This window comes from Cherax quadricarinatus, chromosome 23, assembly GCF_038502225.1.
Source record: "Cherax quadricarinatus isolate ZL_2023a chromosome 23, ASM3850222v1, whole genome shotgun sequence".
Lineage (NCBI taxonomy): Eukaryota > Metazoa > Arthropoda > Malacostraca > Decapoda > Parastacidae > Cherax > Cherax quadricarinatus.
The window spans coordinates 7,553,206-7,579,355 of NC_091314.1; the positions used below are offsets into that span (position 1 = coordinate 7,553,206).

Consider the following 26,150-nt stretch of genomic DNA (forward strand, 5'->3'; position numbering starts at 1 on the left):
ACCTCACTCAAGAAAAAAAGATCTTGGGGCGAGTATAACACTGGGCACATCGCCTGAGGTACACATCAACGAAATAACTACGGCAGCTTACGGGCGCCTAGCAAACTTAAGAACAACATTCCAACATCTTAATAAGGAATCGTTCAGGACCCTGTACACTGTGAACGCTAGGCCCATATTGGAATATGCAGCACCAGTTTGGAACCCACACCTGGCCAAGCACGTAAGGAAACTAGAGAAAGTGCAAAGGTTTGCAACTAGACTGGTCCCGGAGCTAAGGGGTATGTCCTATGAGGAGAGGTTATGAGAAATCGACCTGATGACACTGGAGGACAGGAGAGATATGAGGGATATAACAACAACGTACAAAATACTGAGAGGAATCGACAACGTGGACAGAGACAGGATGTTCCAGAGATGGGACACAGCAACAAGGGGTCACAGTTGGAAGTTGAAGACTCAGATGAATCACAGGGATTTTTTTTTTTTTTACAAGTCGGCCGTCTCCCACCGAGGCAGGGTGACCCAAAAAAAAAGAAAGAAAATCCCCAAAAAGGAAATACTTTCATCATCATTCAACACTTTCACCTCACTCACATATAATCACTGTTTTTGCAGAGGTGAGTGAGGTGAAAGTGTTGAATGATGATCAAAGTATTTTCTTTTTGGGGATTTTCTTTCTTTTTTTGGGGTCACCCTGCCTCGGTAGCTGACGGCCGACTTGAAAAAAAGAAAACTGTGATGTTAGGAAGCATTTCTTTAGTCACAGAGTTGTCGGGAAGTGATGTAGTGGAGGCAGGATCCATACATAGCTTTTAGAAGAGGTATGAAAAAGCTCATGGAACAGGAAGAGTGACCTAGTAGTGGCCAGCGAAGTGGCAGGGCCAGGAGGTGTGACTCGACCCCTGCAGCCACAACTAGGTGAGTACACATATGTACACACACACACACAAAATATGCACACTTTTTTTTTTTTCAACAAGTCGGCCGTCTCCCACCGAGGCAGGGTGACCCAAAAATGAAAGAAAATCCCCAAAAAGAAAATACTTTCATCATCATTCAACACTTTCACCTCACTCACACATTATCACTGTTTTTGCAGAGGTGCTCAGAATACAACAGTTTAGAAGCATACACATTTAAAGATACACAACATATCCCTCCAAACTGCCAATATCCTAAACCCCTCCTTTAAAGTGCAGGCATTGTACTTCCCATTTCCAGGACTCAAGTCCAACTATATGAAAATAACCGGTTTCCCTGAATCCCTTCACTAAATATTACCCTGCTCACACACACACACACGCAATATGCACACACACACACACACAATATGCACACACACACACACACACACACAATATGCACACACACACACACACACACACACACACAATATGCACACACACACACACACACACTATACACACACACACACAATATGCACACACACATAATGCGCCAAAGTACGCACACACACCTTTTTTTTTTAACACATTGGCCATCTCCCACCAAGGCAGGGTGCCCCAAAAAAGAAATACTTTCACCATCATTCACACATAATCACTGTTTTTAAAGAGGTGCACAAATATGACAGATCAGATGTCACTCTAAACAGCAAACATCCCATATCCTTCCTTTAAAGTGTAGGCATTGTACTTCCCACCTCCAGGACTCAAGTCTGGCTAACCAGTTTCCCTGAATCCCTTCACAAATTACCCTGTTCACACTCCAACAGCTTGTAAAGTCCCAAAAACCATTTGTCTCCATTCACTCCTATCTAACATGCTCACACATGCATACTGCATATCTTTATTTATTTTTTAACACTGGCCATGTCCCACTGGGTAGGGTGACACGAAAAAGAAGAAACATTTTCATTATTATTCACTCTATCATTGTGTTGCCACAGGCTCTTAATTACACTAAGAAACAAGAATGTGTAGAAATACTGAGGATTTCATAAAACACACAGATCAAAAACTGCTATTAGATATACTGCTGCTAAAAAAAAAAGCAGCCTGACAAGAGAAATAATTAAGAATGGAATTGTCAGGTAAGTCAATACAAGGATGAAACAGAGATTCAGGGTAAAGTATGAATCCATTAAATGTCATGTGGCAGAGAGAACTATCAAAGCAAGATAGGGTTTTCCCTTTATTTGTTATAAGGGGGCAATTTCACAGGCAACTAAAGCCAATTGGTCCACTCTTGAATAAATTTCATAATCTGGAACGTATCTTGAAGCAAAACTGTGTATTTAATGTGCCTGTATCTTTGTGTGTGTGTAGTTTAGCACCTCTTGTCTGTGTCCCTTCCTGAAGACAGGTAATACATTTAATTTTTTTTTCAACAAACTGGCTATATCCCACTAAGGCAGGGTGACCTAAAAACAAAAATGAAAGTTTTTTAAATTTACTAATTTATACAGGAGAAGAGGGTCACTAGCCCCACATTTAATTTTAAAGATATATTTTATGCCCTTGTTACTTCCTACCAGAATGTGAACCATAGTCCAGCATCACAAGTTATTTTGCACACATACACACAGATTTATACAATATTTACTGTAAAATAAAAAATAAATCCAACCTGAGCTGATGTGTTCATGGATCCTAAAGCTTCATTTCTATCGAGATTTCCATGTTTCTGTAACGGGCTGATCTATAGACGAATAAAGTACAAATGAAGAAATAGGCAGTGGAAAAGCTTAATAGTTACAAAACCAATATTTACATTAAAACTAATTTAAAATATTTGCTCTATAACAATAAATTTTTTTAGTACAAATAAAAAAGGACTAACAATAACTTTATATTCTTTAAATACTAATAAAATTTTACAATCTTTAAACAACTCAACATTATTATATACTAAAAATATAAATATTTACAAGATATGAGTGATTATATAAACATAGTTGGTATTACCCCTAAAGTATCTGAGATAAAGAATTATATGTATTTTGATTATAAATCTCCTATGACTATTTATTAGATATTCAGCATGCAACACACAGTAATGTTCTGTATCACTGTAAAAAGCAGATCCCTTTACAAAGTCAAATTTGTAAATAAAAAAAAACTGTATGCATCACTCACAGTACCTCTTTTTGTGCTGATTTACCTATTGAAGTCATCAATACAATAATAAAGTCTACATTACATTCACTGAATTATGATAAACACTTGAATAAGTACATGCTACATCAATATCATTTTATACAGACTTTGGTCACTGTAATCATTCTATTGTAAAATTTAAAATATAACTGATGAAATATATTACTGACCTGAACATAAGAGCAATTAAAAATTTAGTTATCTAAAAACCTACCCAACAAATACCTAAAATAATAATACAAAGCATTCAATAAGACTATAATAAAGATCATGTTTACAGCAAAAGTTTTAATAGACTGTATGGTTCTGGTAATTAAACTGACCTGTGGCTGAGGTTGGGTTCCAGTTCCAGTCAGCTCTCCAAGCTTATTCTCAAGAACACGAATGCGATTTTCCTGCTTCAAAAACACCGCCTTGAATTTCTTCATCTCAGACTGCAATTCGTCTATTCTTTTTCTTAGATCCTCATTCACTTTTAAGACCTGTTAATCAATAACAATTAAACGATAATGTTATAAACAAGAACAAACTTAACCGTCATAAATTTTAACATGAAAAAATCAATTTTGCACCACATGACACCCTCCTCCTTACTATGAAGAGTTCTCCAGTGTCTGTTGTCTCTTGGGCCTTTTCCAAGCCAAGTATGGGCCCAGTATCCTGAATGAAAAAATTAGGGAAAATATGAACCACTAACCGTATATATGCAGACCCCAGTTACTATCTACTTGATTCCCCAACACTGTCTTGTTTAGTCAATAGTTACACAGACTGAATTCTCCCAAAACTTACCTCATTGACTTTCTCAAGAGCCTCAGAGGAGATAGCTGTTGCTTTGCCATCTTCCTCAGATTTAACTTTGCCTGTGGGTGGCATTTTGTCCAATATGTTGGTCTTCTTCTTGGTGACTTTTAACTCTGTCTTCTGTGTAGCCTGATATCCATCTGATCCAATGCAATATCAAATAGAATACAAATTAACATGCAATCTTGATTTATAGCAAGTTCTATTTTTTAGGAGAAACCCCACATTAACTTACTAATGCATTTTAAAAACAAAAAATATAAAAGACAGTTAATAAACTTGTCTGAAAATTACAATGTATACCATATGACTCTTGCAGGGAGATATTTTGAAGGAAAACAACAATGTAGGAATAAGCAGTTTATTTCAGTTTAGACGTTACCTTTGAGTGACATAAGGATGGGTTCTTTACTCTGGCCCTCCCACCACTCCTCTGCACTGACTGCAGGAATGTCACTTGGAGTGTCAGGATAGAGATCTTCTTGGAACAACTCGGACTGTTGACAGAATTCACAACTAACAAATTCGAAATGAAATTAGAACATATTCTGGGTCATCCTGCACAATTATCAAATCAAGAATAGACTGAAATGTTGCTGTTCTATTCCCAATATAAGGGCTAATTGTCAAATGCACCAGTTACTGTGACTTTTATTCAGTATTATTTACTTTTCGTGATACTACTGAATGCGGACAGAAGCAGAAAAGGTTGGCTTCACTATTTGTTTCATAATACTCTATTAGCAGATGCCTCCCCATCTTAAAAACCTCTTTAGTCCTAACAATAACAGCCACTGGCCTCTCAGTTGAAATCTGGAATGATGTAATATGGTGCAATGACACTTAATATCGGTCTTTCATAAGCACTGAATTTCCTATAATTTATTTTCATGCTATTGTGAAACTATCATTTTTTTTTTATGAAAGTTTCAGATAAATGAGGTGTGGTTATATACTATGGCAACGACTCACCTTTCTTGGTACTGTCATAGTAATTATTTGGCAGAAGCCACTATTGTTTAGTCTGTAGAAGCGAGTAATTTCACATGTAGTCACATCTACACCACGCTTAGGCATCATGCCAATACCTCGTTGAGGGTCTGGTAATTGAAAGGTGTTGATGTAGTGTACAAAGGGCACCTCCGGTGTGATCTCAAAATACCGGATGACACTGTCACCTTTGCCTAATGGAAAAAAAAAAAAGAAGAATGTGATCAATAATTTTTGTACAATTCTTATGCTGCCACATTCCTTATAGTATTGTATATATAAAGTTTACTGAATAAAAAGTTAATGCATATTGTGGCTAAAGCCGTTACTGAAATCAATTCTAATAGTTTATTGGAGAGCAGTTCTTAACCCTTTGAGTGCTACAACTCTCAAAATAAAAAATGACGAGTGTCATGCTTTTACAAAAAGAAAAAAATTGCCTTCTGAAATGGTAAAGATTTATTTTCAGAAGGTAATGACACCAAAAAATGCAATTTTATGGCACTTACAAAATTAATCAGGAGCAAAGATGGCAGTCTAGGCACAATTACACATCAGTGATTTCAACCAAAGTCTTATTTTAAGCCGGTTCCATTGCTCAACTTGACCCAAATCCTAGCCATTTTGCTAGTACACCTTCTATTCTATTGATTAAGTGCAAGAAACTGCACATTCAATTAAAAGAACTCTCCTATAAAGTGAACAGAAATTGGTATTGTCACCAACTGCCCTCCATTTTGAATTCATCATTGGATAACATTAGTAGTACATATCCAAGAATGATTAAGGGGTTAGAAAGACCCTACCCTTACACAATGGTCCGACTTGGACCATTGACCAGTGACTTTGTCAATGGTCCAAGTCGGACCGAAACGTCGTCGTAAGCTTCTGTCTTTTATGTGCGGGTTATTTGTGTATCGTTCCAGTCACGGTATTGTGCCTTTTTGTTATTTACCCTACCCTTCCTCAGGAAAATCACCAAAAATTGGACATTTCTACCACTTTGAGGCCTTTTTCAAACTAGTTCCAGTTGGAAACTGACCAAAATCATCTCTAGTTCACTAGTACAGTGGCACCTTTACTTACAAGTTTAATTCGTTCCATGACCGAGCTCATAACGCAATTTGCTCATATATCAAATCAATTTTCCTCATTGAAATTAATTGAAATGCCATTAACCCTTTGAGGGTTTTCGTCGTACTAGTACGTTTTACGCGTAGGGGTTTTTGACGTACTAGTACTCATAAATTCTAGCGGCCTCAAATCTAGTGGGAGAAAGCTGGTAGGCCTTCATATGAAAGAATGGGTCTATGTGGTCAGTGTGCACAGTCTAAAAAAATCCTGCAGCACACAGTGCATAATGAGAAAAAAAAAACTTTGACCATTTTTTTTGAATAAATCAGCGACTTTGCAGTGTATTTTCGTATGGTATTTATTGTTGTATTCTAGTTTTCTTGGTCTCATTTTATAGAATGGAAGACATATTACAGAAATTGAGATGATATTGACTGGTTTTACAAAGAAAGGTGCCTTGAAATTGAGCTCAAAGTAGCAGAAATGTTCGATTTTTACCAAACTTCAAAAGTAAACAAATCGTGCCAAGCCTGCAATACACGTCAACTGGTGAGTCTAATATTCTTTCACAAGTGCACCAATAATATTTATACCATTTTTTACACTAATGCAGTAGTCTGCATAACAGTAAATCTTATATTTTTTGTGAAAATAAAAATTCAAAGTGGAAAGCAAAAGAATATAAGAGGGGACTTGAGACATGACTAATGACTAGAGGAAATGTCATTTTAGTGCCAGGAATGTCTTTCTTGTTTATTCTGGACCCTATTCCGAAATTGGCATCTTTTGAAATTTGTGTGAAATTGGCAAAATTGCTAAATTCTGACCACTGTACCGGATATTTGAATTTCATAAATGAGTGGTTTCTTGCATCCATTCGATAGAAAAAATGGAGTTCTAGCGAAATATTCATGTTTTTTGTCGACTAGTACAGTGAAATTGGCCGAAAATGGGGCTCAAAGTGGGCAAAATCGCCGATGCGTAAACATCGCCGAGACCGCTAACTTTGCAAGAGCATAATTCCGTAAGTTTTCTATAAAATTTCAAACTTTTGGTGTCTTTATGATCGGGAAAAGATTCTCTATCTTTTCATAAGAGAAAATAATTTTTTTTTTTAAATTTGGCCGACCCTGAGAACGAGTTTTGGAGAGGGCCTGTCGACCCTCAAAGGGTTAATCCATTCCAGTCCCCCAAAAACACCACCCCAATTTTTTTGTTACGGGTTTTTAAATAAGAAAAATGTATTTATAAATAAGAAATATTGTATAAAAACATAATAAAAGAGAATGTAAAGATAGAAACTGGTTTTATAAAATGTATTTACCTTGGAGATCAGACGATTTGGGCTAACGGAAGATGCTGGCGGAGGTGGAGGGTGGTCGCTTTCGTTTGTCGTAAACTCTATCGCTTAACTTACTTGCTACACCACCACCTCTACCACCACCACCAACCACTACCATCAACAACCCCCCCCCACTACCACCTCTACCACCACCACCACCACCACCACCACCATTACCACCACCACAACCACCACCACAACCACCACCACAACCACCACCACCACTGCTATTGCAGCTTAGAAATTATTTTAATGCCCTTGGCTGGCATTATAACCTTTATCAACTCTTTCTGCTTTAGTATGGTACATATTGTTGAAGTACTACTCTGAAACTGCCATGCTAAGTCCACTACACGCACACTTCGCACGTGTTTTTCTGTGATTTCATGCTTTAACTCAATGGACATCCTCCTCCTCCTCTTCTCAGCACTGTCCATTGCACTTACTTTCTTAGGACCCATGGTTAGAAAAAAGAAACTTGGCAAAATAACTGCACAAAAAGCACAAAACACAAGCACAACGCAAAAGAGATGCTTCCAAGGCACTGAACTGGATGCGGGATGCTGGGCGGATGTTGTGGTGCTCACTGGGCCAACTAGTGGCAGTGTATCTGAAGCTCACTTGTAGCTCGGATTTTGGCTCGCAACTTAAAGCAAAAAAATTGACCGAGCGACGGCTCATAACTCAGAAAGTTAGGGCACTCATAAGTCAAGGTACCACTGTATGTCTTCCATTCTACCAACAGATACCAAGAAACAGTCAACAAAACACAAAAACTAATAGAAAAACACCTCAAATTCTCTATTTTAAATAAAAAACAATGTCCCATCATGCACTGTATGGGGCAGAATTTTTTATACTGTGCACACCAATCACATAAACCCATTTTCTCATGTCTAGGCCAAAATTAACAATTCGCAGCATATTTGAGGGTACTGTGCTTAACCCTTTGACTGTCGCGGCCGTATATATATGTCTTATGAGGTACCATGTTTGACGTATATATACTCATAAATTCTAGCGGCTTCAAATCAAGCAGGAGAAAGCTGGTAGGCCCACATGTGAGAGAATGGGTCTGTGTGGTCAGTGTGCACCATATAAAAAAAATCGTGGAGCACACAGTGCATAGTGAGAAAAAAAAACTCAGACCGTTTTTTTAATTAAAATGCCGACTTTGTGGTCTATTTTCCTATAGTATTTATGGTTGTATTCTCGTTTTCTTGGTCTCATTTGATAGAATGGAAAACATATTATAGAAATAGAGGTGATTTTGATTGATTTTACTATAAAAAGAACCTAGAAATGGAGCTCAAAGTAGGGGAAATGTTTGATTTTTGCTAATGTTCAAAAGTAAACAAATGATGCCATTGTCCAATAAATGTCCAACTAGCCATTCTAATATGCAGTCATGAATGGGTTGATGTTATTTATACAATTATTACAGTATTGCAGTAGTCTGCATAATAGTAAGTCTTCTATTTTTTGTTTGAATAAATATTCAAAATAGAAAGCAAGAGTAATATCAGAGGGGCCTGGAGACATGACTGATGAACAAAGAAAATGTTATTTTAGAGCCAGGAATGTCTGCATTGCTCATTCTGGACCTTATTTTGAAATTGTCATATTTTTTAGTTTTCGTGAAATTGGCCAAATTGCAAATTTCTGACCACATTATTAGGTAGTTGAAATCGGTAAATGGGCAGTTTCTTGTACTCAATCGATAGAAAAAATGGAGTTCTAAAGAAATAGTCGAGTTTGGGCGACTGGAACAATGGAATTAGCCGAAAATAGGGCTCAAAGTGGGCGAAATTGCCGATTAGTAAACAGCGCCGAGGTCGCTAACTTCGCGAGAGCATAATTCCGTCAGTTTTACATCAAATTTCGTTTTTTTGGTGTCATTACAATCGGAAAAAGATTCTCTATCATTTCATAAGAAAAATAATTTTTTTTTTTTTAAATTTTGCGACACCAGGAGACACCTCAGGATTGGGGGTTGCGACAGTCAAAGGGTTAAAGCATAGATCTACATGAGCAACACTAGCATCAATTACATACATCTAGGAGGGAGCTAGTGAAAAGGTTAAAATTGTGCATTATAGAATTTTAGGTTAACTTAAAATATCCTATTATATTTTTTTTATTAACACACTAGCCGATTCCCACCAAGGCAGGGTGGCCCAAAATAGAAAAACTTTCACCATCATTCACTCCATCACTGTCTTGCCAGAAGGGTGCTTTACACTACAGTTTTTAAACTGCAACATTAACACCCCTCCTTCAGAGTGCAGGCACTGTACTTCCCATCTCCAGGACTTAAGTCCGGCCTGCCGGTTTCCCTGAACCCCTTCATAAATGTTACTTTGCTCACACTCCAACAGCACATCAAGTATTAAAAACCATTCGTCTCCATTCACTCCTATCAAACACACTCACGCACGCCTGCTGGAAGTCCAAGCCCCTCGCACACAAAACCTCCTTTACCCCCTCCCTCCAACCTTTCCTAGGCCGACCCCTACCCTGCCTTCCTTCCGCTACAGACTGATACACTCTTGAAGTCATTCTGTTTCACTCCATTCTCTCTACATGTCTGAACCACCTCAACAACCCTTCCTCAGCCCTCTGGACAACAGTTTTGGTAATCCCGCACCTCCTCCTAACTTCCAAACTACGAATTCTCTGCATTATATTCACACCACACATTGCCCTCAGACATGACATCTCCACTGCCTCCAGCCTTCTCCTCGCTGCAACATTCATCACCCATGCTTCACACCCATATAAGAGTGTTGGTAAAACTATACTCTCATACATTCCCCTCTTTGCCTCCAAGGACAAAGTTCTTTGTCTCCACAGACTCCTAAGTGCACCACTCACCCTTTTCCCCTCATCAATTCTATGATTCACCTCATCCTTCATAGACCCATCTGCTGACACGTCCACTCCCAAATATCTGAATACATTCACTTCCTCCATACTCTCTCCCTCCAATCTGATATCCAATCTTTCATCACCTAATATTTTTGTTATCCTCATAACCTTACTTTTTCCTGTATTCACTAAATATTACCCTGCTTACACTCCAACAGATCGTCAGGTCCCAAGTACCATTCGTCTCCATTCACTCCTATCTAACATGCTCATGCACGCTTGCTGGAAGTCAAAGCCCCTCGCCCACAAAACCTCCTTTACCCCCTCTCTCCAACCCTTTCAAGGACGACCCCTACCCCGCCTTCCTTCCCCTATAGATTTATATGCTTTCCATGTCATTCTACTTTGATCCATTCTCTCTAAACGACCAAACCACCTCAACAACCCCTCTTCTGCCCTCTGACTAATACTTTTATTAACTCCACACCTTTTCCTAATTTCCACACTCCGAATTTTCTGCATATTTACACCACACATTGCCCTTAGACCGGACATCTCCACTGCCTCCAACCGTCTCCTCGCTGCTGCATTTACCACCCACGCTTCACATCCATATAAGAGTGCTGGTACTACTATACTTTCATACATTCCCTTCTTTGCCTCCACAGATAACGTTTTTTGACTCCACATATACCTCAACGCACCACTCACCTTTTTTCCCTCATCAATTCTATGATTAACCTCATCCTTCATAAATCCATCCGCTGACACGTCAACTCCCAAGTACAGTGGACCCCTGCATAACGATTTTAATCCGTGCAAGAGGGCTCATTGTTATGCGAAATAATCGGTATGCGAATGAATTTTCCCCATAAGAAATAATGGAAATCAAATTAATCCGTGCAAGACACTCAAAAGTATGAAAAAAAAAATTTTACCACATGAAATATACATTTTCCTACACACAAAGAGAAGGATACATGCACAATAGTAGAGTAGTACATGCACAGTATATATTGTGCATGTACTAGTCTACTAAATGAAGAATAAATGACACTTACCTTTATTGAAGATGCAGCAATGACTGATGAGACACTGTGTCCTGGGAGTGCCTTTTCCTCCTGAGTACTGTAGGTCCTGTTTGGCATTTTCTTCCAGAACAGGCCTTATCACACTGTGTATGCCACTACGATTCTTAAATCTCTCAAACCAACCTTTGCTGGCTTTAAATTCACCAATATGAGCACTAGTTCCAGGCATTTTTCCCTGTTCACCTGGGTGTTAGTCGACTTGTGTGGGTTGCATCCTGGGAGACAAGATTAACCCTTTGAGGGTTTTCGTCATACTAGTACGTCTTACGCGTAGGGGTTTTTGACGTACTAGTACTCATAAATTCTAGCGACCTCAAATCTAGTGGGAGAAAGCTGGTAGGCCTTCATATGAAAGAATGGGTCTATGTGGTCAGTGTGCACAGTCTAAAAAAAATCCTGCAGCACACGGTGCATAATGAGAAAAAAAAAACTTTTTCCATTTTTTTTTAATAAATCAGCGACTTTGCAGTGTATTTTCGTATAGTATTTATTGTTGTATTCTAGTTTTCTTGGTCTCATTTTATAGAATGGAAGACATATTACTGAAATTGAGATGATTTTGACTGGTTTTACAATGAAAGGTGCCTTGAAATTGAGCTCAAAGTAGCAGAAATGTTCGATTTTTACCAAACTTCAAAAGTAAACAAATCGTGCCAAGCGTGCAATACACGTCAACTGGTGAGTCTAATATTCTTTCACAAGTGCACCAATAATATTTATACCATTTTTTACACTAATGCAGTAGTCTGCATAACAGTAAATCTTATATTTTTTGTGAGAATAAAAATTCAAAGTGGAAAGCAAAAGAATATAAGAGGGGCCTTGAGACGTGACTAATGACTAGAGGAAATGTCATTTTAGTGCCAGGAATGTCTTTCTTGTTTATTCTGGACCCTATTCGGAAATTGGCATCTTTTGAAATTTGTGTGAAATTGGCAAAATTGCTAAATTCTGACCACTGTACTGGATAGTTGAATTTATAAATGGGTGGTTTCTTGCACCCATTCGATAGAAAAAATGGAGTTCTAGCGAAATATTCATGTTTTTTGTCGACTAGTACAGTGAAATTGGCCGAAAATGGGGCTCAAAGTGGGCAAAATCGCCGATCCGTAAACATCGCCGAGACCGCTAACTTTGTGAGAGCATAATTCCGTAAGTTTTCTATCAAATTTCAAACTTTTGGTGTCGTTATGATCGGGAAAAGATTCTCTATCTTTTCATAAGAGAAAATAATTTTTTTTTTTTTTAAATTTGGCCGACCCTGAGAACGAGTTTCGGAGAGGGCCTGTCGACCCTCAAAGGGTTAAGGACCCCAATGGAAATAAGTTAGACAGTCTTCGATGACACTGACTTTTTTGGGTTATCCTGGGCGGCAAATCCTCTGGGGTTAATTGTTTCTTGGTATTCTCAATAAGCCACACCAACAACGGTGCTACAGCAGCAGCAGCAGCTGACGGTGGTACAGCAGCAACAGACGATGCTACAGCAGCAGCAGCAGCAGACGATGCTACAGCAGCAGCAGACGATGCTACAGCAGCAACAGAAGATGTTACAGCAGCAGCAGATGATGCTACAGCAGCAACTGACGATGTTACAGCAGCAGCAGACGATGCTACAGCAGCAGCAGCAGCAGACGATGCTACAGCAGCAGCAGACGATGCTACAGCAGCAACAGACGATGCTACAGCAGCAACTGACGATGCTACAGCAGCAACTGACGATGTTACAGCAGCAGCAGACGATGCTACAGCAGCAGCAGCAGCAGCAGACGATGCTACAGCAGCAGCAGCAGTAGACGATGCTACAGCAGCAGCAGACGATGCTACAGCAGCAACAGACGATGCTACAGCAGCAACAGACGATGTTACAGCAGCAGCAGACGATGCTACAGCAGCAGCAGCAGCAGACGATGCTACAGCAGCAGCAGACGATGCTACAGCAGCAACAGAAGATGTTACAGCAGCAGCAGACGATGCTACAGCAGCAGCAGCAGCAGACGATGCTACAGCAGCAACAGACGATGTTACAGCAGCAGCAGACGATGCTACAGCAGCAGCAGCAGCAGCAGACGATGCTACAGCAGCAGCAGCAGCAGCAGACGATGCTACAGCAGCAGCAGCAGCTGACAGTGCAGCAGCAGCAGCAGCTGACAGTGCAGCAGCAGCAGCAGCTGTACCACCAATAGTAGCGATGGTTGATTGGGGTTTATTATACAACCTGGCCAGCTCGGAGACACGCACTCCACTTTCGTACTTATCAATGATCTTTTTCTTCATCTCTATTGTAATTCTCACCCTTATTGCTGTAGGGTTGGCACTAGAAGCTTTCTTGGGGCCCATGGTCACTTATTTTCCAGAAAAAGCACCGAAAACACTGTAATAATACGAAATATTCCGACTGTATGCTTGGATGTTACCGCGGAGGCTGGCTGGTAAACAATGCCACTGGCGGCACATGTGAGGCTGGCTGAGGGCGCACATTGGACGCGTCTCGGACGAAAATCGGTGAGCGGGTTTTTAAGCGGTATGCGAGGCAAAATTTTTGCGATTAAAGCAAGCGGTATGCGGATTAATCGTTATGTGATGCCAACGGTATGCGGGGGTCCACTGTATCTGAAAACATTCACTTCTTCCATACTCCTCCCCATTTTGATATCCAATTTTTCTTTATCTAAATCATTTGATACCCTCATCACCTTACTCTTTTCTATGTTCACTTTCAACTTTCTACCTTTACACACATTCCCAAACTCATCCACTAACCTTTGCAATTTTACTTTAGAATCTCCCATAAGCACAGTATCATCAGCAAAAAGTAACTGTGTCAATTCCCATTTTGAATTTGATTCCCCATAATTTAATCCCACCCCTCTCCCGAACACCCTAGCATTTACTTCTTTTACAACCCCATCTATAAATATATTAAACAACCATGGTGACATTACACATCCCTGTCTAAGACCTACTTTTACCGGGAAGTAGTCTCCCTCTCTTCTACATACCCTAACCTGAGCCTCACTATCCTCATAAAAACTCTTTACAGCATTTAGTAACTTACCACCTATTCCATATACTTGCAACATCTGCCACATTGCTCCTCTATCCACTATCATATGCCTTTTCTAAATCCATAAATGCAATAAAAACTTCCCTACCTTTATCTAAATACTGTTCACATATATGCTTCAATGTAAACACTTAATCTACACATCCCCTACCCACTCTGAAACCTCCTTGCTCATCCGCAATCCAACATTCTGTCTTTCCTCTAATTCTTTCAATTATAACCCTACCGTACACTTTTCCTGGTATACTCAGTAAACTTATTCCTCTATAATTTTTACAATCTCTTTTGTCCCCTTTCCCTTTATATAAAGGGACTATACATGCTCTCTGCCAATCCCTAGGTACCTTCCCCTCTTTCATACATTTATTAAACAAAAGTACCAACCACTCCAACACTATAACCCCCCCTGCTTTTAACATTTCTGTCATGATCCCATCAGTTCCAGCTGCTTTACCCCCTTTCATTCTACGTAATGCCTCACGTACCTCCCCACACTCACATTCTGCTCTTCTTCACTCCTAAAAGATGGTATACCTCCCTGGCCAGTGCATGAAATTACAGAATCCCTTTCTTCGTCGACATTTAAAAGTTCCTCAAAATATTCTCGCCATCTACCCAATACCTCCATCTCCCCATCTACTAACTCCCCTACTCTGTTTTTAACTGACAAATCCATTTGTTCCCTAGGCTTTCTTAACTTGTTTAACTCACTCCATAATTTTTTCTTATTTTCATAAAAATTTATTGACAGTGCCTCTCCCACTATCATCTACTCTCGTTTTGCACTCTCTCACCACTTTCTTCACATTTCTTTTTCTCTCCATATACTCTACTCTTCTTTTAACACTTCTGCTTTGTAAAAACCTCTCATAAGCTACCTTTTTCTCTTTTATCACACCCTTTACTTCATCATTCCACCAATCACTCCTCTTTCCTCCTGCACCCACCCTCCAATAACCACAAACTTCTGCCCCACATTCTAATACTGCATTTTTAAAACTATTCCAACCCTCTTCAACCCCCCCCCCCCCCCCACTACACATACTTGCACCAGCCCACCTTTCTGACAATAGTTGCTTATATCTCACCCAAACTTCCTCCTCCCTTAGTTTTATACACTTTCACCTCCCTCTTACTTCTTGTTGCCATTTTCCTCTTTTCCCATCTACCTCTTACTCTAACTGCAGCTACAACTAAATAATGATCCAATATATCAGTTGTCCCTCTATAAACATGTACATCCTGGAGCCTACCCATCAACCTTTTATCCACCAATACATAATCTAACAAACTACTTTCATTACGTGCTATATCATACCTTGTATATTTATTTATCCTCTTTTTCATAAAATATGTATTACTTATTACCAAACCTTTCTACACATAGCTCAATTAAAGGCTCCCCATTTTCATTTACCCCTGGTACCCCAAATTTACCTACTACTCCCTCCACAACATTTTTACCCACTTTAGCATTGAAATCCCCAACCACAAGTACTCTCACACTTGGTTCAAAACTCCCCATGCATTCACTCAACATTTCCCAAAATCTCTCTCTCTCTCTCTCTCCTCTACACTTCTCTCTTCTCCAGGTGCATATAAGCTTACTATTATCCACTTCTCACATCCAACCTTTATTTTACTCCACATAATCCTTGATTTAATACATTTATAGTCCCTCTTTTCCTGCCATAGCTTATCCTTCAACATTATTGCTACTCCTTTAGCTCTAACTCTATTTGAAACCCCTGACCTAATCCCATTTATTCCTCTCCACTGAAACTCTCCCACCCCCTTCAGCTTTGTTTCACTTAAAGCCAGGACATCCAGTTTCTTCTCATACATAGCATCCACAATCATCTCTCTCTTATCATTCGCACAACATCCACGCACATTCAGACATCCCACCTTGACAATTTTCTTCTTATTTTTTTTAGTAATTATTACAGGAAAAGGGGTTACTAGCCCATTGTTCCCGGCATTTTAGTAGACTTTTACAACACGCATGGCTTACGGAGGAAAGATTCTTATTCCACTTCCCCATAGATATAAAAGGAAAAGTAATAAGAACAAGAACTATTAAGATAAAATCAAAGAAAACTCAGATGAGTGTGTATAAATAAATGTGTACGTGTGTGTGTAGTGTGACCTAAGTGTACATAGAAGTAGCAAGACGTACTTGTAATCTTGCATATTTATGAGAGACGAAAGACACCAGCAATCCTACCATCATGAAAAACAATTACAGGCTTTCGTTTTACACTCACTTAGCAGGACGGTAGTACCTCCCTGGGTGGTTGCTGTCTACCAACCTACTATTATGATTATTATTATTCTCATGGGGAAGCACTGGACCTATAGGAGTTATACAGAGCCTGGGGGATGAAAGAGGGTGGTGATAAATCAGGTTTGATACAAGAGTAGCTTCAATTCCTTAGATCAAGAGCCCTTTACCAACAATATCAAGGCAACCCCATGAAGGGGTGGAACTTGTTTAACATAGTAACATTGTATCTTAAATGGGTAGAAAATTGCAGTAATATTTAGTTGTAGCAACAGACCCAAAACACAATATTAAGCAATTTGCAAATACATTATTATTATTATTATAATCAAAAAGAAGCGCTAAGCCACAAGGACTATACAGCGCTGCAGGGCAGGAAGGAAGCGAGGGCATCAGGTGGCAAAAGGGAGATGGATGAGTAATAGGTTACAGATAACAGCAGGACAGTGAATGGTGAAAGGGTAAAGGGCAGCAAGAGACTGAACTAGAAAGGGCTGAGGGGAGTGCGAAAAGTATCATCAGAGTTTGTGGAGTAAATCAGTCGTTGTCAAGAAGTCAATGAGAGAGTCAGGATTAAAGGAGGGTCCATCAGCAAGAAGGGAAGGTAAAGAGAGAGTAGTAGAACGAAGACGACGTTGGAGGTAAATTCTGCGTGCTCGTTGATAGAGAGGGCAGTCTAACAGAATGTGGCTAATCCATACTGGAACTTGACACTGCTCACAGAGAGGAACAGGGTGCCTCTCCATGAGATACCCATGAGTAAGACGAGTGTGACCAATGCGAAGGCGGGAGAGAGTGGTCTCCCAACCTCGGCACTGATGACAAGAAGACGGCCAGTAACCTATGCTCGGTTTAATAGAATGAAGTTTGTTACCGAGCAGAGTTGACCAACGTTGTTGCCAACGGGTGCGAAGGTGGGTAGCTATTGCAGCAAAATAGTCCAGAAATGGAACACCTCGATAGGAAATTGGTAGGTCATGTACTGCTGACCGCGCAGCAGTGTCTGCCTGTTCATTGCCCTGTACGTCGACATGACCAGGGACCCAACAAAAAACAATATCTTTATGTTTGGTAGACATACGGCGTAGCCAAAGTTGGATACGGAGAACTAGGGGATGAGATGTATCAAATTTTCGTATAGCCTGTAGAGCACTAAGGGAGTCTGAGACTACTACAAATGATGACACAGGCATAGATGCGATACGAATAAGTGCTGCAAGAATGGCATACAGTTCAGCAGTAAAAATGCTAGCTGAAGATAGTAAATGTCCCTGCACGACGCTGTCCGGAAACACTGCTGCAAATCCGACGCCGTCTGAAGACTTAGAGCCATCTGTGTACACAGCGGTGGCATGAGAATGGGAGTGGAAGTGATCAAGAAAAAGAGAGCGGGAAGCCACCGTAGGCAGTTGAGCTTTCGAGCAAGGGAGTGAGAAAGAACAGACCCGAACAGCTGGAACTTCCCAGAGGGGTAGGGAAAAGTGAGATGCTACATGAACATATAAAGGTGGTAACTGAAGGGAAGACAAGAGTGAATGTAGGCGAAGAGAAAAGGGACGGAGCAAACAGGGGCGGCGAACGAATAAAGAATGTCTACTAATATCGGTGACCATTCTATAAATGGAAGGATTGTGTAGATCGTGAGAGCGTACATAGTAGTGAAGGCAATGGGCATCATGGCGATCAGACAAGCATGGAACATTCGCTTCTGTATAGAGGCTCTCAACAGGGGAAGAGCGAAAAGCACCAAGGCACAAACGTAATCCTTGGTGATGGATAGAGTTAAGGCTAGAGAGAGTAGCAGGAGAGGCCGCGGAATAAATCTGGTCACCATAATCGAGTTTCAATAAAACGAGGGCTGAATGTAGGCGAAGCAGAGTTCGACGATCAGCTCCCCAGGAAAGATGAGCAAGGGTTTTAAGAAGGTTTAGCCGGCTGTGACAAGTTGCCTTCAGAGAGGTTATGTGAGGTTTCCAGGATAACCGACGGTCAAAGAGAAGGCCTAGAAACCTGACTGTATCACGTTCGGGGATACAGGAGCCATAGAGATACAAAGGATGATCGGAGATAACAGAGCGTCTAGTGAAAGTAATTTGGTGAGTTTTGGTACTTGAAAATTTAAACCCATGAGTGGTGGCCCAAGTGGAAACACGGTCGACCGCATGCTGGAGAGAAACTGCAATAAGATGACAGTCAGCGCCTGCACAAGCAATAGCGAAGTCATCAACATAGAGTGATGACCAAATATTGGGTGGAAGAACAGAGGCCAAATCATTTATAGCAAGGAGAAAAAGTGTTGTGCTTAGAACACATCCCTGAGGGACACCTTCAGCTTGGACGAAGTCTGGGGAAAGAACATTATTGACTCGAACACGGAAATGTCTGTCAGTTAAAAAGTTCTTAAGGAAGGATGGTAGATTGCCTCGGAGGCCTAAGGAATGGGCCTGGGCCAAAATATTATACCTCCAAGTTGTGTCATATGCCTTCTCAAGGTCAAAAAATATGGCAATAACTGAGTGATTATTCGCAAAGGCATTACGAACATACGTATCCAAGCGTAGTAAGGGGTCTATGGTAGAACGACCCTTACGAAAGCCATATTGACTAGCGGAGAGACTGTTGTGTGTCTCTAAATACCACATTAAACGTCGATTTACGAAACGTTCCATCACTTTGCAAACTGCACTAGTAAGAGCGATGGGGCGATAGTGGGAGGCATCATGTCCTGTAGTACCCGGTTTGCGGAAAGGGAGAACAATGGCAGATTTCCACAGCTGGGGAAGAACTCCTTGTGCCCAAATAAGATTGAAGAGGTGTAAGAGGACTACAATGGCTGACCGATGTAAATGTTGTAACATACGAATATGAATGTCGTCAGGCCCAGCTGCCGATGATCGGCAAGCTGAGAGCGTTGCCTCCAGTTCTTCTCTGAGAGAAGAAAAGTCCAAGGGTACTAACTCTCTGGCAGACTTTGAGGAAAGAAACGAGGGGCATAGATGGAGCCCTCGGGAAATACGGACCAGATGTGTGCCAAGTTCAATGGCAACGTCAAGAGGGTTTGCTACATCAACACCAGCGACCCGCAGAACAGGAGCCGGGTCAGGAGAGTATTTACCACTCAATTTCCTCACTTTTTTCCAGACTGCACTCATAGGAGAAGCAGAGGTGATGGTGGAAACATAGTCTTGCCAACAAGTGCGTTTAGCTTCACGGATGACACGGCGAGCGATCGCATGCTTCTGCATAAAATCAAGAAGTCTCTCAGCGGTTCTATTGTACCGGTACCTGCCCCATGCAGCACGTTTCAAACGTACTGCACGAGCACAAGCAGGAGACCACCAAGGCACGCACTTCTGAGAATGCCTGCCTGAGGTTTGGGGTATAGAATGAGAAGCTGCGGTATAAACTGACGTCGAGAAGATGTGTAGGAGCTCATCAATGGAGGATGAAGAAGGAACCTCACTAAAAGCAGTGAGATGTGAGTAAAGATCCCAATTTGCCCAATCAAATTGCCAGCGAGGGCTACGGAAAGGTGGTGAATAGGAAGGAGAAGTAAGAATGATCGGAAAATGATCGCTGTCATGTAAGTCTGGTAGAACAGACCAGGTGAAGTCTAGTGCAGTGGAGGAGGAGCAGACTGATAGATCAATGCAAGAGAGAGTATGAGTACGAGGATCAAAATGGGTGGGAGTACCCGTATTTAAAACATGGAGGGGGTGAGAGGCGAGAAAAGCCTCCAACTGAATGCCACGTGAGTCACAATGAGACCCCGTCCCCCCAGAGGAAATGGTTGGCATTAAAATCACCAAGTAACAGAAGTGGTGGTGGTAAGGATGAAACAAGAAAGGCAAAGTCTGGGATAGAAAATGCTCGAGAAGGAGAGAGATATAAAGAACATATTGTAAACCACTTATTCAAGTGGATACGGGCTGCAGTGTAATGCAGTGAGGTATGGACAAATAGTTGACAGTACGGAATATCATTGCGTAGAAGAAGGGCACTTTCATTAAAGGTCCCATCTGAGAAAGGATCCGAAGAATACAATAAATTATAGCCTGAGATAGGTTGGAAAACAGCCGAGTGTAATTTTGGTTCTTGTAAGCAAGCACCAACAGGGGAAAACCTGGAAAGCAACATCTGAAGCTCACCCCGATTACCCGAGGCCACGGATATTCCACTGTAAATAGGCCATGATTGGCGATGAAGAAAATATCAGGAATCTGTAGGTAAAGGCACCTACAGACTAGAGGGGTTAGAAAAGTCAACGTGTGGTGGCATTGGAAGACGTTCAAGTAGCGAAGGAACGGAGCGTTGCGAAGAATGGGGTTGTGAAGATGGAGGAGAGGGAAGAGAAGGAACAGGAAGTGAATCAGTGTCCATTGAAGGTTTAGTCTCTGCAATATATTCTGAAATGGCTTCAAGTGTTTCTGAATTCAAAGATGTATGGGAGACCATATTGGAGATAGAAGGAGGAGGGTGAGTAAAGATTGGGACAGTAATGGACTGTACCAAAGTAGAGGGGGAGGGAAGAGTGTAAGGGACTGGAGATGAAGTGTGGGGGGGGACAGAAGAGGCAGACACCTGGGAGGTGGCAGAAGAGGGAGAAACTTGGGAGGGGATGGGGGTGGAAGGCATAGTACGAGGAGGAGGGTGAATCTCCACACTTGTAATAGAGCCAGAGAGAGGGAAAGAACTAGGTACAGAGACTGGAAAGGTAAAGTGTGGAGGTGGAAGAAGGGAAAGAAGGGGCAAAGAAGATTTGAGCAATGTGGATTTTTTGGACTTCTGAGAAGTAGAGGGGCGATTGGTATTAGGTGTCGTACGAGGTCTTGTCGATACTGGGGCTTGTGAGGAAGGACGCGAAGATGTGAGAACAGACTGAGTTGTAGTCGGGACGTCAGAGCCAAGGACAGCAAAAGGATTAGATGCCGTAGTGGCTATGGGAGGGGTAACAACAGAGGAGGCTGCAGAAGATGGTACCCCAGAAGTGGGGGGATGTTTGGAAACACGAGAATAAGAAACACGGGGTAGTCTCCCTTGGAGGCGGAGATGAGTAACTGCCATAGCATAAGGGAGACCTTCTGCCTCTTTGAGGCAACGGATTTCACGTTCATTTAAGTAGACCTGGCAACGGCGGGAGTACGAAGGGTGAGCTTCATTACAATTAAGGCAAGATGGAGGTTGACTGCAAGATGTATTAGAATGGTCATCGGCACCACAGACTGGGCATTCGGTCATAGATCTGCAATATTTCGCTGGGTGACCAAAACGCCAGCAATTTCTACACTGTTGCGGTGTAGGTATCACCTTTCGAACTTGTAACCGATGTCCCGCAACATGTACAGAGGATGGGAGTTCTCGGCTGTCAAAAGTTAAACGAGCCACATTGCAAGGGTAACGTCTCCGCCCCCGGGCAGGAAGGACGTAAGTGTCTACTTTGAGACTGGGAGATCCTGGAGTTCCAGCTGTTCAAAAATGTCATTGCCACATGACTGGAAATTCTGTTGGACTATGGTATGGGGCAGAATGACAGTACCACTACAAGAATTGAGAGAAAGATGTTTTTCAATAGTGATAGGAGTAGTATTGATATTCGAAAGGAGAGAAAGATCATGAGCTTGGGTAGCATTCTGGACAGTGACGATGCGCATACCGCTCTTGAGAGCATGAAATGAAATATCTCTACCAACATGACGCAGGAGCGCTTTGCCAATACAGTGGACCCCCGCATAACGATTACCTCCGAATGCGACCAATTATGTAAGTGTATTTATGTAAGTGCGTTTGTACGTGTATGTTTGGGGGTCTGAAATGGACTAATCTACTTCACAATATTCCTTATGGGAATAAATTCGGTCAGTACTGGCACCTGAACATACTTATGGAGTGAAAAAATATCGTTAACCGGGGGTCCACTGTACTATGGTCAGAAAGGTAGGCAGAAGAAGAAGTCGGTCTTAAAGTAAAGAATTTAGTCCATTGTGTGGTCCGAAACTGAGCGTGGAGAGGGAGTGCTTGACGTGTCGGTCTTTTCCGAGTAGAATGGGAAGGTAACGAAGGAGCATCATCAGGAGATTGACGTTGGCGTTTAGGAGTAGGACCGGAGTTGGTCCGGCGTGAAATGGGCGGGCGATTCGAAAATTGCCGTACCGTAGAGGGAGAAGCCGGAAGCATAGTCAAAGGAGAGCGGAGTTCAGACAAATCGAAGGAGTCAGTCGAAGCCCCGGTACCTGAAGCGGGTGAGGAAACAGCACCAGCAAGAGGTACAGGGGCATCAGGAGTGTCCGAAGAGTGGTCCAAACACAAGGCAGGGTCAGAATGGGGTGCAGTATCAAGAAGGGGCCCGGGGGTAGTGGGTTCATGGACTAGGGCTGCCATGGTTAGGTTACTCCTTTGCTTTTTATTTTTAAGAAAAAAAAGAAAGAAGAAAATAAAATAAAAATAAAAATAAAAAAAAGAATAAAAAAAGGGGGGAGCGGGGAGGAATAGTTCCCAGGAGGAATGAAAGGGCCGGAAATCTCCCTCCGCGCCCAAGAGGACCTCAACACCGCTAGTAGCGCAGATGCAGCATGGAACCCGTGCCATACCCTACCCTTCATGCCAGTAAACCAGCAATCCGGGATAGCAACCTCACATCTGCCGAGCTACCTCGGTGACAAAAGAGAGGGCGGCCGGATATCCGCCACAAAGCATACCTCCTTCGGCCACCACCCCCGGAATCCGAAAGGTGGCTTCCAGAGATACACCCGTCGCCCGAAAGACACCCAAAGCTACTCCGGGATATCGGAGAGGGATCGGGACATCCCCAGGCAATCCAGATTCCACGGCAAACTACGCCACCGCCAAGAACCTCAACGGAATGGGATGGACCCCGGTGTCCTTTCCCCTACCTAGGAACTAGCGCGCCTGTGGGAGAAATCCCAAAGGCCAAAAAGAGGAAGGGCAAAAGGGAGGGGTGAGGAGGAGGAATGGAAAAAGGGGAGGATGGGGAGGATGGGATAGGGGAGGGGAGAATGGGGGGTAATTAGGTTCGGTCTGAGGAAGAAGACCGACAGGGCTAATTCCTCAGACCAAGAGCCTCTTCACCACGCCAAGGAGCCCCCCTTGAAGAGGTTTGCAAATACAGTTACTCAGTAGGTAGTAGGTTGGTAGGAATCAACACATGGGAATGAAAAGTTGTAAAACAGCAAGCATAAGCCAGTATGCCTGTTGCAGAGTTCCTTCTTTCTTATGTTCTTATATGAGACTATGGCAAAATGAAAATCTTTGAGATTAATGTTTCATTTGAAGACCAAGCTTTTTCAAGCCAAGAGATTACATGGTAAGTATAAGTATATACTGACATTTCTTCTTTTTCGGATCACCCTGCCTCTGTGGAAGACGGCCAATGTGTTAAAAAAAAAGTACATACTGTATAGTCAGGAGAGCAAGTGACAAGGAGGCTTTACTGAAAGGCAATAAGTAATTGTTTCCTTAATCTATTACTTACCACAGAGGTAGACAAGGTTGGTATCAGCATCATACATAGGGAACATCACACCATTAGATGAATCTAGCTCCACCATGGTGATGGGGTCATCTAGATGACCGGGAGCCCGTAATGAATACTGGCGCTCAGATCGCTTGCTGAACCCTGTTGTAAATACCAGTCCATTGCGGAGGAAGATGGCTCGTGTGGCCTTACTACCTTCATGTGATGTTGCTTCCTGGAGAAATAAGAGAGCATGATAAGAAGCTGGAGAAAGTGCAGAGGTATGCAACAAGACTAGTTCTAGAACTAAGGGGCATGAGTTACAGAGAAAAGCTAATGGAATCAAATCTAACGACATTACAGGACTCAAGAACCAGGGAGACATGATAAAGTACAAAATACTTAGGGGAATTGATAGGATAGGCAGGGATAGGCCGAGAGGAGAGACAGGTTACCCTGGGGCACAGGTGGAAGTTACAGAAACATTTGAACCACAAAGCTGTCAGGAAGTACTTCTTTGGTCTCAGGGTGGTTGGGAAGTGGAATGACCTCAACAAAGAAGTGAAGGCCGATTACATACACAGTATATGGAAGGTACAGGACCAAGATGAGATAAAAAGAAGACAAAGAAGTTATCACACTTGTAGATTCATAGTCAAAGGTGGGATCACAAAGCTGGAGCTCACCCATTGCAAATAAAATTAATGAAAAATATAAGTGTTGAATATGAAAACTCCAGCAAACCTTACTGTAATTACGCTAAAAAATGTTCCAACAATAAAATAACATTTACCTCAAACACTTCACCATCTCTTGGATTAATTATCCTTATTTTCTTGTCCTTGCAAGTGGTTAAGAGCAGAGAGCCATCCCAGTTGAAGCAGCAGGAGTAAATGATGTCTGGATGGACATCAATGGTAGTGAGTGGATCTCCGCACCCAACATTCCAAATAACAACGATATTGTCGGACCCGGCAGAGAGAAGGATATTATTGGCTGTGGGGTGCCATACAACCATTCCAACACGTCGTTGATGGTACATCAGATCAACCACTGGCTCTGTCATAGTCCTGCAATTATCAATATTAGTCGTTTCACTTGAAAGAATTGACAGCAAACTGTTCTTTAATAATATTATTTGCTATACAGGCTCTCCTCACTTAACAATGGAGTTCTGTTCCTAAGACCACATTGGTAAACAAATTCGTCACTAAGTGAGGAGCATACTATAATGGTAGTCAGTTTGTGTCAACCATCTTTGATATTGTTTTAATGTCACCTTTGCACCATTTATAACATTTCTGGAATATTTTGAAATGTTTGTACAGTAGTGTACTGTATATTGTAATCAGCTCTAATATACATTATTTAGGTATGCATATTCGTCAGAGAGTCTGTCATAAGTTCAAGTCGTTGGTAAATGAGTTTGTCGCTAAGTGAGGAGAGGCTGTATTACAGTATTTTTACAGTATTACTTATTAATAGTGAAGGATTGTGCTGAGCTACTACATTTTTAAATAATGTTTACAAAAATACAATGTTTTGGAAAAACTTATTTAAAAGATTTCATTCTATTTTGATGTGCAGCAGCAGCAGCAAGTAGACAACATAGTGGACCCCCAAGTTTCATGATTAATCCATTCCAAGGAGTCTGCTGAATGGTGAAATTCACGATTGGTGAAACCATTTTCCTCAAAAGAAATATGTACCCAAAAGTATTAACAAAAAATATTCTTTTTAAAGATTAAGTATAGATTTACATACAGAAAGCAATGGCAAATGAATATAAAGCACTAATAAAATGGATAAATGAACATTAACATCACACTTACCTTTACTGAACTCTTGTTGGTGTATGGCAGACAGGTAGGAGGGGAGAGGGAGGCAAGAGGGACGCGAGTTTATTGTGCTAATATCATTATGCTAATATCTCTACGGCTTATTTATCTAACTTAATTCATCTAATATGACATAATAAACAATATTAATAATAAAGAAACATGATATATACTCTAGAACGAATAAAATATGTCATAAC

The 26,150-nt window shown here is 41.4% G+C and overlaps 1 protein-coding gene across 10 annotated transcripts in view; it reads right to left on the reverse strand.

Moving 5' to 3' along the window:
• The window catches only part of coro (protein coronin), a 114,948-nt gene that overhangs the window by 39,897 nt on the left and 48,901 nt on the right, over positions 1 to 26,150 (reverse strand). For 6 of the 10 annotated variants that reach the window (XM_070087830.1, XM_070087829.1, XM_070087832.1 and 3 more), the window contains 7 exons: positions 24,906 to 25,182; positions 24,131 to 24,347; positions 4,899 to 5,110; positions 4,309 to 4,423; positions 3,915 to 4,066; positions 3,446 to 3,604; positions 2,593 to 2,664 (listed from right to left, as the gene is read on the reverse strand). In XM_070087830.1, coding sequence (XP_069943931.1) covers positions 2,593 to 2,664; positions 3,446 to 3,604; positions 3,915 to 4,066; positions 4,309 to 4,423; positions 4,899 to 5,110; positions 24,131 to 24,347; positions 24,906 to 25,182 — 1,204 coding nt within the window. Of the gene's footprint in view, positions 1 to 2,592; positions 2,665 to 3,445; positions 3,605 to 3,653; positions 3,783 to 3,914; positions 4,067 to 4,308; positions 4,424 to 4,898; positions 5,111 to 24,130; positions 24,348 to 24,905; positions 25,183 to 26,150 lie in introns of those variants that run through there. The other 4 variants (XM_070087834.1, XM_070087831.1, XM_070087836.1 and 1 more) reach the window with 2 other exon arrangements.